This window comes from Lepisosteus oculatus, chromosome 17 (genome assembly GCF_040954835.1).
Source record: "Lepisosteus oculatus isolate fLepOcu1 chromosome 17, fLepOcu1.hap2, whole genome shotgun sequence".
Classification (NCBI taxonomy): domain Eukaryota; kingdom Metazoa; phylum Chordata; class Actinopteri; order Semionotiformes; family Lepisosteidae; genus Lepisosteus; species Lepisosteus oculatus.
This window is the reverse complement of record NC_090712.1, coordinates 1,089,168-1,106,785: the sequence shown is the minus strand read 5'-3', so window position 1 is coordinate 1,106,785 and position 17,618 is coordinate 1,089,168. Positions and strand designations below refer to the sequence as shown.

At 45.2% G+C, this 17,618-nt stretch overlaps 1 protein-coding gene across 3 annotated transcripts in view; it reads right to left on the bottom strand.

Annotated features, from left to right (window-relative positions):
- Positions 1-664: 664 nt before the first annotated feature.
- Positions 665-17,618, bottom strand: part of sdccag8 (SHH signaling and ciliogenesis regulator sdccag8) — a 60,727-nt gene continuing 43,773 nt past the window's right edge. For 2 of the 3 annotated variants that reach the window (XM_069179840.1, XM_069179842.1), the window contains exons 17-18: positions 3,508-3,634; positions 665-1,050 (exon numbers count right to left, since the gene is read on the bottom strand). In XM_069179840.1, coding sequence (XP_069035941.1) covers positions 1,021-1,050; positions 3,508-3,634 — 157 coding nt within the window. In that variant the 3' untranslated portion in view covers positions 665-1,020. Of the gene's footprint in view, positions 1,051-3,507; positions 3,635-13,292; positions 14,595-17,618 lie in introns of those variants that run through there. The other variant, XM_069179841.1, reaches the window with a different exon arrangement.

The following is a 17,618-nucleotide window of genomic DNA, read 5'->3' as shown; positions in this document are numbered from 1 at the left end:
AAAGTAAATAACCACACTTCTAAAGCGACAAGACAATAATTGTTCTGTAAAGCACAAACATTTGGCCTTGTTGATTCAACGAGTTGGCTCTGGTTGTTGTAACCTGAGTCTACGGTCCCCAGTCCTGGTCCTGGAGAGCCCAGTTTGCCTACAGGGTTGCGGGCAATCTGGGTTGTCAACCTGAATCTGCTCATTATTGGATTGATCGGACTATCTTAACAGCTTCTCCCAGCTCTTCGGGTGCTGCTGCTTTAAAGAGACCTAGAAAACCTGCAGATACAACTGCCCCCCATCAAATGTGACTTAATGGTGAAAACTATGCCAGTCTGCTAATGATCGGGGTGTGTACTGCCTCTTCAGTAACACCTCTTTCCTTACAGCTTCAGTAAAGAGGAGGGGCATGAGTGGGAGTGCAGTTTTGGAACTTGGAAATCCATTTGCAACCCTTGCTAATGAACCAGAGAGCAGATGGAACTTATAAAAGTAGAATGAACCCTTATTCTGGTCAGGACTGATGAGTCCCAGTCTCCTCCCAGCAGAAATAAAAGCACAGAAAATAAGAACACTAAAATAAGTCCCCCATCTACTGTGCAATTAGCTTCAGATTAATTGGTGCATTGTTACATTAATCTTACAATTCTGCAATGAGAGAGTAGTAAATGAATGGATTTCAGCATTTTAATACACAAAATACAGCAAATTATGTTATTGAAAAAAAATTTACTCAGGGGTTAGAGAACTGCATAAATGCCTGAATATAAATTAGTAGTAGTCTTTAAAAATACATTTTATTTAAGCTGCCCAGAAAAACATTTTTAACATGCAAGTCAGCATGTGAAAGTAGGGTGTGGAAAGATGAACTGCATAAGATGCACACTTTCTCCGTTTCTTGGTTACCCACACTGTGGGTCCAGAAAAAAAGTTTAATAAAGAGCAACAGGTGCATGATCAAAAAATAACTGGACTTTATCATTACAGAGCAACACTCCAGACCCAGGCTGCAGCATGGTTCCAGGAACCTCAGCTCCCAGGGACTGAAACACCAGGCACCTGTAAAGAAATAAAAGGCCAGTCTGAGACCCACAGCGCCGATGAAGCCACTCGTGCTCGGTGTCTAACCAGCACCACTTCTGACCCGTGGCCGTGCACTGGCGCTGCCTCCCTCTCCACTGCCTTCTCAGAAGGGGGGGTTGAGGGCCCGTGTCACCCCCTGTGACGGCCGGTTCTGACTCGCCCCACGTGCTCCATTAAGGAGACGCCTGGTGCCTTCCTCCCACCTCGGCGCTGATCTGCGGGGAGGCCTGAGAGGCACGAGCTCCTGCTGTGTAATTGTGGGCGTCCTGTTTGCAGGCACGCTCCCTGGGCCTGCCCCTGGGTCCCCAGCAGGCGGAGAGGAGGAGGGGAGCCCCTGGGGGGCCGGAGGACAGGCAGTTTCACCTTCTGAGAACTGGAGCCTCGAAAAACAAGTGCCCCCCCAAACCCGGCGCCGACTTTGAAAAGCATGTGGGACAAGTCATTAAGCCTTTCCTGCCAGATGTCTGTTTCTCGTGTGTTATTTCCTGAGTGTAAAACATTTCTACATCTTTTTAGTTCTCTTTTGTGCAAATGATATTTTAAAGTGTTTTAGTTTTCTGGTCTAATCATTTTCTTAAAACTATCGTGTTTTGCCTTTTCTACTGTATTGGTACTGTGCTCTGTATTAACATGACGGAGCACTTTGAGATGGTGTGGTGACTTCAGCTGTACCGCTCCTTGCAAAAGTATTCACCCCTTCCAATATCTAAATGATGTCACATGTTCTTGAATTACAAATTATGTACACATTTTTAAACGAATAATTTTAAAATGCAAAGCTCACACTTCAAATGCGACTTCTTTTCAACCATTCACTGTACATCAGGAAAAAAACAAAGTCTTTTCAACTTTATAATGCCCTATCTGTTGGATAATTGTGTTTGGAATCATGTTTTTAGTAGCAGACACCTGAGTATTGCCTGCTAGTAAAAACCTGGGCTCTACAGTCCACAGATCACCAGTCCAGTGTGAGCTGGGTCACACTGTTCCCCTACAGTCCAGAGATCACCGGTCCAGTTTGAGCTGGGTCACACTGTTCCCCTACAGTCCAGAGATCACCGGTCCAGTTTGAACTGGGTCACACTGCTCCCCTACAGTCCAGAGATCACCAGTCCAGTTTGAGCTGGGTCACACTGTTCCCCTACAGTCCAGAGATCACCGGTCCAGTTTGAGCTGGGTCACGCTGTTCCCCTACACTCAAGAGATCACCAGTCCAGTTTGAGCTGGGTCACACTGCTCCCCTACAGTCCAGAGATCACCAGTCCAGTTTGAGCTGGGTCACACTGTTCCCCTACACTCAAGAGATCACCAGTCCAGTTTGAGCTGGGTCACACTGCTCCCCTACAGTCCAGAGATCACCAGTCCAGTTTGAGCTGGGTCACACTGTTCCCCTACACTCAAGAGATCACCAGTCCAGTTTGAGCTGGGTCACACTGTTCCCCTACACTCAAGAGATCACCAGTCCAGTTTGAGCTGGGTCACACTGCTCCCCTACAGTCCAGAGATTACCAGTCCAGTGTGAGCTGGGTCACACTGTTCCCCTACACTCCAGAGATCACCGGTCCAGTTTGAGCTGGGTCACGCTGTTCCCCTACACTCAAGAGATCACCAGTCCAGTTTGAGCTGGGTCACACTGCTCCCCTACAGTCCAGAGATTACCGGTCCAGTGTGAGCTGGGTCACACTGTTCCCCTACACTCCAGAGATCACCGGTCCAGTTTGAGCTGGGTCACGCTGTTCCCCTACACTCCAGAGATCACCAGTCCAGTGTGAGCTGGGTCACACTGTTCCCCTACACTCCAGAGATCACCAGTCCAGTTTGAGCTGGGTCACACTGCTCCCCTACAGTCCAGAGATTACCAGTCCAGTGTGAGCTGGGTCACACTGTTCCCCTACACTCCAGAGATCACCGGTCCAGTTTGAGCTGGGTCACGCTGTTCCCCTACACTCAAGAGATCACCAGTCCAGTGTGAGCTGGGTCACACTGTTCCCCTACACTCCAGAGATCACCGGTCCAGTTTGAGCTGGGTCACGCTGTTCCCCTACACTCCAGAGATCACCGGTCCAGTTTGAGCTGGGTCACGCTGTTCCCCTACACTCCAGAGATCACCGGTCCAGTTTGAGCTGGGTCACGCTGTTCCCCTACACTCAAGAGATCACCGGTCCAGTGTGAGCTGGGTCACGCTGTTCCCCTACACTCCAGAGATCACCGGTCCAGTTTGAGCTGGGTCACACTGTTCCCCTACAGTCCAGAGATCACCGGTCCAGTTTGAGCTTGGTCAAACTGTAACCACGTGAGACAATTCAGCACCTGTACTCAGTACGAGCTACAGTAAGCCACCCTGCTGTTGTCTACCATGTGGCATGAGGATGACAGTGGTGAGGTCTCCTGATTAACAACTCCCAACTCAGAAAGGTGGCACCAAGGGCGTACCTGGACTCTTAGCTGCTGCAGCTCCTCTGCCAGGGCCTGGCGCTCCCTCATCAGCTGACTCTGTTTGTGTAGTAACTCACACACCTGCTGGGCACTCAACTGGCAATGCTGGTCGAGTTGCTGGAGCCTATCAAAAAAACAAGATAGCCAGGATTTCAGAGACCTAGTATTTAAGATGACTTGCAATTCTCCCTTCATCTTCTCTCTTGCCCTGTTGCACAACATCTTGTAAAGCACTGAAGCTTACAATGGAAGGCACATTTATGCAACAATTCATGATGACTCTCCAAAGAAACCAAATGAGCAAAATCCCTCAATTTTTGCAAGTTCAGTTCTTCGTGATCTTTCAGATTCAGACAGACACGAACATGGTAGCAAGGTGGTATGATGTGTAGTTGCTGCCTCAGTTCTGGGTTTAATTCTGGCCTGAAACTCCTGTGTGAATTGACATTTTTTTCTGAGGGTTTCAAGTTCCTTCTACCTCCCAAAGACAATCTGGCCCGAGCAGGCGCTGTGTGCGGGGGCAGGCCCGCCCTGTGCCCCCTTCTGTGACTTGCACCGGGAATAAGCAGATTTCTGATGGGTGGATGAATGAGTAAGGAGCTATAAAAAAGATGAGCCACCAAGATACAATAGTTTCCATACAGAGTAAACTGAGTGGGGAACCTGTAGTGAGATCTTGAAGGGGCGTGCCAGACTGCAAGTTCGACTTACAGAACAAGCAGCCCCAGTCCAGCCTGGCTCCAGACATGAATTCCAGAGAGGCATTCCTGTTAAGTGCACAAGCACTTTCGATGGACAGCTATTACTGCAATTTCCATTGTTTACCAGAACTAATACGTTAAGCACTCTGCTAATGTGCAGGTTTCTTCATGCGCGTCTGAGCGCTGCTGTGATGGAAAGTCGAAAGAAATCAAGCAGGCTTTGCTTCAACATGTGGTGACGCTGCTCCATTAAACAGCTCGTGTCCACTGGGAATTGGATCACCTGGCAGAACAGAAGCAGTTTCCCCACTTCCTGGAAAGGCTGAAATTGACTTGACTCAGATCTGCCGTTGGTTGGGAGGTTCCTACTGGACAGGAGTCTAACCCCTGCGCGGGCCGGGTGGCGTTACTGCCCCGCGGGGAAGGGCAGTGCCAGCTGCTCGCACACAGAGAGAAGAGGACCAGCGCCAGAGCTGGGCCAACAGCCCCCACCCCCTGTCCGCTGCTGACCACTGCCTTCAAAATCGACACATACACAGTATATATATTTATATTTAAAAAAGCATTGAAACCAGGATCAAAAAGGGGCCACAGGAGCCCATGCAAGAAAGAAGAAAACACATTGCTATTAAAACCAAAACTACACAATAGATCAGAAATACTCACCAGTGACCCTGTTAACAAGGGTAACCTGAAAATGTCTACCTGTGGAATGATATGTGGCCAGTAAATAGTGTCTTTTAAAACACACTTAACCTCAGACGCTACTATGGTAAATAAAAATCTTATACTAGAATAATTTTTCAAAAAGCCAGCTGGGCCTAAAGAGGGTTAACGTTGCACCTGCAAGCTTTTCACACTCGTGTAGCGCTTCGCTGACGCTGTGGCAGGTGGGAACAGGACAAGACTCTCCTTCCGACCCGCCGGAGCTCTGCGAGCGCTCCGTGCTCTGGCTGCCGGCGCCGGGAAGGTGTCGAGCACTGGGAGAGGAGGGCTCGGGAGAGAGAGGAAGGAGGGCTGCCATGCGGCGCAGCAGGCAGGAAGCAAGGCCGGGCCTGTGGCGGCGGCCGCGGGGGAGACAGATGCCCCGTTCATGGTGGATGGCGATCGCGGTCGAGGCAGCGAGCGTGGGCTCTGGGGCTGGACGGCCAGCCTGTCTGGAGCAGGGCGAGCTCTGCTGGAGGCCGAGGCTGCCTGCTCGCTGCCCTGAGAGCCTGGCGCGCGGCTGCCAGCTCATGGCACCAGCCTGCGCCAGGGGCACGGCTCCCCCAGCCCTGGGCGCTGCTGGGAACTGCTGGCGCTCCGCGGCACAGAGCGGGCTCGTCCCCAGCAGAGTGAGCAGGACACAACCTGTACCTTCCCAGCGCCCAGCAGGACCCACAGTGCTGCAACCCATTCAGGGCTGCTCCTTCCTGTGTTTTAATCTCATAGAACAAAACGGAGCTTGGAGCTGCACCCGGTCCCAACTGGAAAGATAATGAAGGAAGATGAAATGAAGAAGTACAGCACAGTGGGGACGACTCCTTCTCAAGATAAAAGGAAAGAAACTCATTTAAAACGAATTGCCTTTCCTCAATTTATTGACAAGTGTTATTTAGTATGAGTATTAGTATTTATTATCCCATTGCACTTCCTCCTTTCAGCCTGTTTCCATCAGGAATAGCCTCCACAGCATGAAGAAAGAAAAAATATATACCTTACATATAAAATATTGCATCTCCTACAATAATTACTTATGTTAGAAAATATTTCCTTCTTCTTTGCAAGATTTATGGCGTGATAACACTTTTTTGGTTTTATTTGTGCTTGTCAAAGATTATGTATTTAAGGGAGCCCCAAAACTACTGCTATATTTCGTCCTTTTTTTTCACATTTTTCTGTCTCCGCTATTTCACTGCTTTCACCGTAAAACACTGATCTTCCGCACTCGCTTTCAGCCAAAGCTGCGCCAGAGCCATGCAGGGCACTGTTTCTCGCACTGCTGGTCTGCCGAGTCTCGGGCTTCTCTCGACACACTGCAGCCTATAGTGATTCAGCGCAACAGACACAAAACACTCCAGCACACTACAGACCGTCTCCACAAACAGGTGTACAGGAAATGGGTTTGGAAAAAACACATCAGTGTAGCAGAATCGTAAATACACTGAGAAACATACTTGAATCTACCAGCTTAAATGTAACATACAGTACTGTATGTGCAAGTGTTTTTTTTCCAATCCAATGCATATCACAACATTACAGCAAAGCAGAGTTACTACAGCAGAGTTGGGGTGCCCTGTTCAGCAAAGAAGTATTTCGGGGGGGGCCTGGCTGTGTCCCACGATCCACCTCGCCCTTTCGCTGGCACACCTCTGGACACTGTGTGGATCGTTCCTGCACTGAAGGGAGAAGGGAGCGCACAGAACAGCTTCTCCAAGACCAGATTCGCCGCAGGGGGCTGATTAAATTCTAGCTACATCCAGCAGCTCAAGCACCAAATCCAATAACTGCCCTACATTTACTGGCACACATCTTAATTAGGTTTTAATACCGCTTAGCTGCTCTCCCCCTGGACCAAGCCAACGCAGGCCTGCGCTGCTCCCCTCCACTGCCACTGCTGCTCGTAGGACCCCCACACGAGCCCGGGACCCCCAGGTCCCCTGTCCGCCTCCCCACCGCCCCCGCTGGCTCCCACACTAGCTGGCAGGGAGGTGCTGGCCTCCTCCGCCACAGGTCAGGTGGCCTTCTGAGCCTGGCGAGGAGCAGCACTACACTTTGTGTGTGTCTGTGGATTCGTGCCAGAGCAAGACCCGTCTCTCAGCATTGCATTTCAACACGGGCCGGGCTTGGAATCGGCCATGCATCATTCATTCATGTAGGTACAAAAAAAATTAACAACCCCCCCATGACCGACTCCTAAGTGTTTTGGCTATTGAATGGTGAAGCTTCTTCATCACCATCCGCTTCCACCCCAATCACCTGGACGAAAACTACATTTCAGATTCTGTACTTTGACCCCAACTGCAGATAAAGAGAGAGAAAACTAGCTTTTCCTTGCAGAAGTAAAAATAGTCTCTTACTTTAGCACACGAGTCGATTGACTGAAAGAATTAAAGCATGAATCTATTTACAAAACATCACTATTTGCTGTTGATTGTGGATGAAAGAGCAATCTTTCATCAACTTTCATCCTGTTCTTTGGACATAATGAATTAAGTAATGGTGTTACTCTGCCATGTCACTGAGGGTCTAATGTAGATTAAAATACAGAAAACAAACATCTGTAATCCAGGTTTCAGTCTGCAGCTTGTGGCCCACAACAGTAGCCCAGTTGTGGTCATGGTCAAACGTGCAAGGTCAGTACTTAGAGATGTGCACAGAACCTCCATGCTGCTGCCTTCAGAGATCTGGGGGTGTTCAGCTCCTGTCACAGCACCCGCACAGCTGCAGCAGAGACCAGTTGCAGCCCAGATCCTGCTCACACGTTACCAGATGATAAAAAAAACAGCAACAAAAAAAAACGCCTACACGGTTTGACATTGGGAACGACCGGCAAATGCTGTTTGTTCTGCTTAAAGCAATCTTCTAAGGGAACCTTATCTGGTCTCCTTGAAAAAGGAGAAGTTAATTCTCATCACGGCATTAGCAGCCATGAACTCTCCCCATGTGGACGGCTGCCCTGGCCTCTGGGTGTTAACTGCACCTCAGTGTTTGGCCTTGTTTACTCTACAGGCTCCTACTCGCTCTGCACCGGCAGTGCAGCTCCCTCCTTGCAGATCTTGTTTTCTGCTAACTGCCATAACCACTCTGGGCTGTGTTTGCCAAGCTCTGTTCTTCTAGCAGATATTTAGGGATGGTATATGTAAGCTTTTGAAACATGCTGCTGGATTTCTATTCGACAGCAGACAGCATGAAATAATGGGACTATACGGCAGATCAATCTGTCCTGCTGTGCAGCAGGCGGGCCGGTGCGACTCTGTGCAGGATCAGAAAGATCTGGCAACCCGAGGTTTCAGAATAAAAAACGGTCAAGTTATTCCAGATCACAGGTGAGTTAATTTTGTGGCTTCCAGCGTTGGCAGGCACCACCAATTACAAGAACATTTCAGAGCACGTGTTTTCAGGAAGTCTTACAAATGTAAACAAAGCATACTCTTGCAGTTACTGTCACACTTTGTGCTCCTTTAGAGTGACAGACTCTGCTTCCACTGTGTGAAACATCACACTACTTACAGTAGATACCACCAAGTGGAGCACAACCACAGTCCATAAAAGAGGGCAGTGGAGTATTACACTGACAAGAAGGTCGTGAGGACAGGCTTTATCACCGCTCAAGATCTGTCTGGTTGAATCAATATTATCACAAGCATCACCTCTTCAGCTGTTCAGCCCTGTCCCCTTGCCAGACAGGAGATGGGAGCTGCTACAGGTACAGTGCTGTAATCCTCATTAGTCATACCACAGAAGGCGAGAGGCCATCTCCAGCTATGAACACCACATGAAAGGCAATACAGAAATAGAGCACTGTATACATCATTTCTTGATGATACCCAAGATGGGCCCAATTACCTCATCTTGTCTGCAGCTTTTCTTACAAGCATTTATTGCACAGATTACATCTTAAAGCCCTCTGCCTTGTTTTCACGTTTAGAAGTTTAGTCAGATCACTTCAGCATAGACCTACACCTGCAGGAGTAGCCTGAGAGACAAAGACAACATAGAGGCAACCTGTGAAAAATGCACTGTCAAGCCATCCAAGCCAACAGCATACAGTGGGGCCAAAACATCTGACTGACAAGACTGCAAACTCACAGTACTTTAGTTTTTGGATTCCACACATGGCTAGGATTTGATTAAAAAAAGCTATTTTCATAGATGGAACCATGGTTTGTTTTCGCTGCGCAAAAGGTGGGACCCTAGAGATTTTTTAACAAAAAAAAATTCCATATTTTTCCAGGACACCTTACTGAACGTAAAATTTTCAAGCGCGTGCAGGCGATTACTTTCCAGGTCGCATCCCTTTGAAGTATCCCTGCTTGTTCCCAATCAAGTGGTGCGTCACAGTGAAACACAGAAAAAGGAGGTTCTGAAGCCACGAGCCAGGTGAGCTCACCACACCTGAACTCATCATGAGCTCTCTCCCCCCTCAGAGTCCTGCTCACAGGAGCAAAAGCGCCATGGGCTCTGCCACGCTAACACCCATGGGCTCTGCCACGCTAACACCCCATGGGCTCTGCCACGCTAACACCAGCACACACAGCCTGCAGGCCGCAGCGCCGGGCCACAGATACCGACAAGGTGAAGGGAGGAGTTCTGAAACTGAGAAAAGAAACCGCTAAACGCCCTCTGCTGAACTTCACAAGTTTTTGAACCTGTTGGAGAGTCTGTTTGAGGTAAGAGGGTGGTTTTTTGAGGAGTGTGGGTGTATTAGTGAAAATAATAATGATATTGGATTGGTGGAGACTACAGAGTGGTTTCTGTTGCGCCTTCTCTTAAAGAAGTACTTAGTCATCACTGAATTGTGGTCTTGCAGCAGGGCCGACTCAAAATTCATTAAAGAAGTCTATTAAAAAATTGTGTCTAGAATTACCAAGGCAAAAGTAGATTGTTTGCATAGCACAATGTCAATTTGATTGATAAGCGTGAATTTGAAAAAAAATGGATTTGAGCTTCTATGCTGTATCTTACAAAGTGTCTTAAATGTTAAGTCAAGTTAAAAACAAGAAGTTTTACAGTTGATAAGTACTGTAAACAATAGAAATATTTTATAATCATGATAAAGTACAGATTTTAGTTATTACAGAGGGTCTAGGAGACCTTTAATTGCTCTGTTCTAGATTGAACCCAATGCACGACAATGTCAAGTTCCACAGGTCAGGCTGTAGGACAGGAAGATTATGGTATACAACGCTAACTCCATGCTCACAGTGGGTACCGCAGCTCCAGGGGTATCCATAGGTATCCATAAAATCCATTTTATAGTTTACCAATAAAAGACAAGCACGGAACATGACACATGTCAATTAATCTAGCTGTGAAGTTTTGTTTCTATTTGAACCCACTGGATTCCCAATTACCATTGATTATATATCCAAAATTTTTTTTAAATGAATAAAATCAGTAAATAATTTCCTCTAACTCACCCTATGAACTATTGTACAATGCATGACTATTGTAAAATGCAGAATATATCAATTACAACAGCATTTTATTTCCTGATTTAATAATTAAATTCCAATAGTATTTAAGAAGAACTAAAAATATTTGGGAAGGTAGCAAAGCATTTTCAGGAAATTACAAGTTATTTTATCAAATATTCACCGCTGCTGTAAGTGTAAAATTGATCTTTCCTCTCACCTGGATGCAGGAATCAGCCTGCCTCTCACTCATTTCAGTCAAGAAGGAAAGCAGGTGAGTACTCTGAGCACCAGCAGGGAAGGTGGCACTTTGGTCAGTACCAGAGTCTGTGCTGAGCCTATACAATTTCTTTCATCCCATGTTTGCTAAAATTCTACTCTGCTCATTCATACAGCCAAACCTATGGTGGTTTTTACACCCACTTCAACTTAAGCTGTCTCCAGAATGCTGTTGTACTACTTTGTTTGAGAATTTGTAGCATCTGTAAATATGACTTTTATGATTGTTTGCTTCTTTTTTAATGTTAAGACTGACACTACATAATTGTCTGTTTGAACCACAATGATTCTAAATGTTAGACTATAAGCGTCTATGGCATAAAGTGAATGAAATGATCCAAAGAGGGAAGGAGCCAAAAGATTTAACATACAGTATGGTAGCCTTCAAGGTGGTACACAAGTCACCGGAATGGGAAACTTCAGTGAAAATGATGCTTCAGATATTTTTTCCCTTTGCCTCCGCAAGTCACACAATCAAGTCAACTTTGTAAAAAGACAGCAAAATAACTGAAAAATCAGAGTGGAAATGTGAAACAATTACAAAAAATGTAAGAATTGTATTTCTGGAACTAGAAATCTATGCTGGGTATCTCAGCAATGCAGGTTAATGAGAGAAGGAGAAATGCAGTGGAGACTCAGTGAAGTGGAGGAGCGTTCCTGCAGCAGCATGAGGGGTAAGGACCAGTCCGCCCAGCTGAGGCCTGGATTAGGCTCCGACTCCGGCCCGGGCCACCTGCCACTCCTAGATTGTGAACATGCTCCTGGACAGGGGCGTCCTGTGTCTGCCCAACGGCAGGCTGCCACCAGACGCCTGGTTTGGAGTTTGGGATTGCCGCCTGGGAGGAAGTTTTTAATCCGCGCCTAATTCTCCTCCACAGGCCCGGGAGAGGGGGCAGACAGCAGGGCGAGCTAGCACGATAACCTCCCGAAGGAAAAACACACGCCGATTTGCTCACTTCATAAAAGGGAGTTATCTTTTTTTTTTTTACAAAGACAACACTTGGAAAAAAAGTGCTTCCGCTGTTTTGGGAATTTTAAACTGTTTCCTAAACACCAATTTGTCCAAGGAGTTTGTTAATGTATTTTCCTGTTGTGCAAAAAATAAAACTAGAGTAAAATCAGAAGCCAAGAGCTGTACTAATACATAAAGGATGACAGATTAAAACTATATTTGAGGTCAGTAAAAAAATATTAACGGTCAATATCCCAAATTATGCCAGGTGTAGCTGGAAAGATCATCACAGCAGACAGCAATAATAATAACTCCGTACTCTTCTGGACACTCCACTAAAAGTGCTTTACAGGTAAAGGAGACTCCCTTACACCACCACCAATGACAAAATTTTTAATGACCACAGAGAGTCTGGACTTTGTTTTGACACCTTTTCACAGTATAGTGTCCCTGTCACTATACTAGGACATTAGGACCCACACAGACCACAGGGTGGCACTAACACCTCTTCCTGCAGCAACCTTAGTTTTTCCCAGGAGGTCTCCCATCCAGGTACTGACCAGGCTCACACCTGCTGAGCTTCAGGGGGTTGTCAGTTGTGAGTTCAGGGTGACATAGCTGCTAATATACAATATATAATATACAATGGCTGATATACAGCAGGCTTTTCTGGAGACCTTTAGTGTCCCATCTCCCCTATCCCCTGTCCTATTCAATTTGTAAGAACCAGTTCACCACATCAATAGTAAATACGTGTACCAAGACTGAAGATGGGCAAGGTTGAACATCCTCCACTTCTTTCACCTGTGCGCCTGGGCTCAGTCCTGAACACAATGTTAACACAAAGAAGAAGAAGGTGCTAATGTACTTTTCCATAAAAAGAGGTACAGAATCAAGTAATTGTAGACTTGGGACTCCTCCTGGACAACGTCAGCCCATTGGTCTGCTTCAGAATCAAAAGTGAAACGCAAACCAGAGCCCATACCACAGAGAGTCTGGAACAAGCTACCCAGCCATGCTGTACCCTCATGTCTTTCAAGAAATGGCAAATCAGTCTCATCTAGCAATCAAACAAGCTAGACTGGCTGAATGGCCTTCTCTTGTTTGTAACTTTTTTGATGTTGTTAAGAGATTTTCTTGGCTTTACTGGGCTCCTGCTTAGTAGAGACAACCATGGAGCAGGAAGAACCAGCAAATTTCCACTTGCCAGCCCAACAGTACAGGCCAATTGTTTGCTTCTCAGGGGTCCCCCGGCCAAGACTGGAGGCTTGGAGCAGCTAGGACTCCTACCAAAAAACTTGCAGACATATGGTTTAGCAAGTTCTGCCGCTGGGGAGCTTTTGCTGTTAAAACATTCAGTGAAAAGAGCCCCCCTTCCTGCAGAGTGGAAACCAAAAGCAGAAGACAGCCAAAATGTGAAAGGATGTGTCCTTGAGTGTGTCGACCATTGTTTTAACAAAGTTACCTTCTTTCAGCACACTGGGACACCGCTGTGTGTTAACTGAGTACCTTGCTGCCCATTATACATTTTAGTCTTACCAGCTGTTAATTATGATCAATGCATTATCTGTTGCAATTTTGCATAACTAATTCTAATGCAGATATTTACTCTGTACTGTGGAGAAGAGTGAAAATAGTGATACCGCACACAGGTTTTTAATTTTAAATAATTTTAGGAAATTATCATATAGGAGCAGGTAACCCTGGCGTTCCCATTAAAGTACAGAGCATGAATACTCTCTCCTCCTTTATTTGGTTTTGTTGAGTTACTGCCCCAAAATAATATAGCTGTCCAGAACAAACCTACTGCTGTGTGCACTGTTAACAGGACATCTATCCATACCTAACAAAGCAGTTAGAAGCAGTTTAATATTTAAATGTTGTCAAAAGTACACAGCTTTAAAAATACAAAACATCCTGCAACACAAAGCTTTAAAAGAAACCACACTCCCATTGCCTGTGGCAGTGAATTCCAGCTGGATTCATTCTGCAGTTAAGGGAAACCATGCTTAATTATGCTGCTCTTTAAGCTCAATAACACCATTTGCTAAAAAGCAGGCAAGGAATAAGATCCAGCATGGCTTTGTGGTCAATATCTCAATGCAAACAGTGTTGTAGAATATGGTAAAAATATGGTAAAATTCTGCGCTGAGGAGGACTTCAGTAAAAACCGTCAAAGTCAAAATATATATTATAGTATATAAATGACATACACCAGACAGCCAAGGTCTAAACCAGTCTAGAGTTTGTCTAGCCACTAAATTGTAATGTTATGGAATTACTAATTACTATATGCTATCATTATTATTAGGTGTAGAAGCAGCAGTAGTAGCTTTTAGCTTTTAACAGCATGTATAGAGCATACTGAACATTGAATGGGAGAATCAGCACTGTCTAACACAAATACTTGTTCTAGTTAGATGGAGGAAAGAATGATGATGTGTCTCGGACCACATTCCCAGCACTGCAACAGATAGGCCATGCCAGAGATCAGCTCGCTGCAGAACACAGTGACAGGACCAGTTTACAACTGCATTCGTAAGCTAAAAGAATCCCATCATGGGTGACAAGTGGACTATCCCCTGCTTGGTAGACAACGACATTGTGAAACTGGTCTAATAAAAATGCTTTAGTCTTGTCTGTGTCACAGGCTGGGGAGAAAAAAGAAACACATAAAAGAAGCAGTACAACACAATCAACTGAATGTTACACAGATATAAACACAAGTGTGGATTCCTTCCTTGTGTCTCTTCTTCCCACAGATAACATGTCACTCCCAGGTCTCGTATTTCCCCTGCCCACTAGGAAAGTGGCAGCTCTGCATGGGGCACCCTCCCGGGTCCAGTGCCCAGTGCCCTTTGAAGGCGCCAGCCGGACGGCGGGCAGGGGGGCCGCGGGTGTCCGCGCAGCGCCTGGGCCTGAAGGAGTTAAAGATGAGCCCCGGCGCCCGGCAGGGTTCGCAGGCAGTCTCCGCTCGATCTGCCTCGTCTCGCGCCGGAGCGCAGTGCCAACTTCTCCTCGCAAATCAAAAGTTTACTTGAGGGTTTTCATTTTGTGTTCGGAGGGGGGGGAGAAAGGGAGAAAATAAGGAACCAGATGAAGCAGTACCCGCCTGGGGCCAGTCGCCACTCCAGCAGTGGCAAGGCTGTTACTGGGCTCACAGTACCATTTGTTCCATTACACAATCTCCCCGAGCCTTTTACAGAGAGCTAAAACAACTGTCTGTACCAAAACGACACATGGCCCTCCATTCCTACTCTTTGCTAATCCAGACGCTCTGACCATCTTTCTTTAAGTTGCCATATGGTTGGCAGAAGCCTGTAGATTTAGCAGCACATCTGCTTATACATTACGTTCTTCCTTAAAGGGCCACGCTGCTAAAAAAAACACAATAATGCAAAACTAGAATGAGCACGTTAGCAACCAAGAGGAAAGCAGTGGCAAGTGAAAATAAAACAGAAAAACAAGCAAGATGACAGGAACGAGCCTAATAAATGCCTAATTAGCACGAGTTTCCACATTATTTCAGGGATCACAAAACCATCACAGTTTGCTGGTTGACAGGCACCTGCAATTGTGACAATTCCATTTGATGCTCAATTTTTATTTTCTTGAATTTGGTCACCTGTTTCATTTGGGGGCCTTATGAATTAAACAGGAGACCGCTCCTTTTGACTGAAATTGTTCAAATTATTTCTGTTCGGCTTGGCTTCACTTGGTTCAGACCTGCTGAACCTGTGCAAAGGGAAAGGAAGCCCAGACCTGCATGAGGCAGATGAACCCCGCTACCATCCTCAGACTGCTCCTTCAGGTGAAGCAAGAAATTAGAGCTCACGCCCTTTCGAATTTCTGGACTTTGGAATGTTTTGGGATATTATTTGCATTGTTATACAGTGTTGTATTGTACAGTATGGTCTTGTTTTATACAGTATTGTATTTATCAAGTTCTTTAGTCTAACTGGAGATAAGGCGTAATGCTTACATACACATGTACAAATAGCTCATAGGTATGGAATTGATTAGGCATTCTTAGGTCACATTTTAAGATTTTTTTAAGGACCAAGAAAAACTAGCTGTATGTGTAACAAAACAGAATTAACAAATCCCAAAATCAATCTACTTTTATATCTGCTGTTTGGATTATGAGATGAATGGTAATTTGGGCTGAACTTCATTTTTAAATAATTTAGATGAATATTATCTGCTTATATTTTGAAACATCACTGTTTGGTTCTGTAATTGCAATAACTCAATTAAGAAATTGCTTCTATAACAGGCACACACTCAATTTGACATTTTTCAATTGCTTAAAAGGAGAAAAGGAAATAGAATCAATTTATCAAGTGACAGCCTAGTAAATTAAAAGCCCTCCGAGATCTTTGAACAAAAGCAGTCTCACGGCACCCCTAGACTTTAAGAAAATGAAATCTGATTTTACAAACTTGCAACTGAAAATACTGATATCACCTTTCCATCTATGATTGGTAGTAAATTATAACCAAAAAAATCTTTATTGTAAGTTCAATAAAAAGGTTTGAACTAGAAAGAAAAAAATATGGAAAAGCTCAAGTGTTTTAGAGAGATGCAACACACACACACACACAATCTGACTGACGTGCGAGTTTCTTTGCAAAATTGCTTCTGGTAGAGTTTTTTTATTCGGAGATTATTTGCTTAACATTGAGCGCTAAAAACCCCTGTGTTGCTTGGCTTTCCTTCTACTATATAAAAATAAATCAAGCTGATTTTCCAAATGTTTCTGCCACCCTGGAATGTGGCTGCTCTTCACAGCACAGATTGCACCAGTTCAGGACCATCAGAGGCGGAGCTCTGGGCTCCAGTTATCTGCATGTATATTAAACCTGCTCACACTTCCTCAGTAACACACGTACCTCGAACCTCCATCCACAGATGATTTCAAGAACACACACTTAAGGGCCCAGAACATAGTTAAAAAATTGGAATGAAAACAGCTTGACTCACAGTCTGTCAGTACTCAAAAATAATGCTCAACAATATCAGGAATTCAGTTAGGAATCTGGGTTCCTTATTTTAAAAATGAAATGACATACATGTAGCTATATTTCACTGAACGCTAACCAGTTACATCTCTAGATCTGAATTCCCGGGTAATTTTCAGGTCAGGAATTAATATTTTGCTATGTCTAGACAGATAATAAAATATGTGTTTATGAATATCCTGTGCAGATATGCACATACGGTTTATATGACTGTTTTTGACTTCTTGTTCAATGAGATGCTGATTTACAGCAGTTGTCAGAAACAAAGCATTTCCCTTGAATTATTTTTTTAAAGGTTATCAGTACTTATTGACTTACTGGTGTTGTGAATAAGTCTGTATACCGGTCATAGACGGCTAGAAAAAGATAAAAATAAAAAGTCTTCAGCAATGAGAAGGAGTTTGTGCTTTTTGCTTCTTGCTGTACTACAGGAGCCTTTTGAAATCCTTTCAAAGCTTTTGTCACATAAGAGGTAGCCCTGCAATCAATCTTAATGCGGGTGCTTGTGCTTTCAGTTAAGCAGGAGGGTGAAGACTTTCATCTTTGCGTCCTCCCGGATGGCTCACTGCTGGGAGTTACATCACACAAGCACCTATTTCTCGGCAATCTTGCACACGAGCTGGAGTGTTTGACCCCCTGCCATCTTTTCAACTGCAGGTCGTGCTGTTCCCGATTCTTCGACACATGATGCCATCACAGATCAGATCTGGCATGTGATATTTCTCCCTTCCTTTTTTTTCAACACTTATAACATACTTGCCGTTTCTTCTTCACTTGCCTATATGCTGCACATTTGTGTTTTCACAGAAGAACTAAACCTGACAGGCTGAGCCACTGATTGCTGAGCAGAGAACACAGTGGCAGGTAGATCATATTCCACCGAGCATGTCTATGTAGTCTTCGCTGTTAGCATCATGCCGCAAGAGCATCTTTAAAACCGGGAGTTCCAAGAACAGAGCTTACAAAATGAACAATGATGAGCTTCATATTTAACAACATTACGTGCTAAACCTATATTCCAGAACTTCTGATAGCCCAT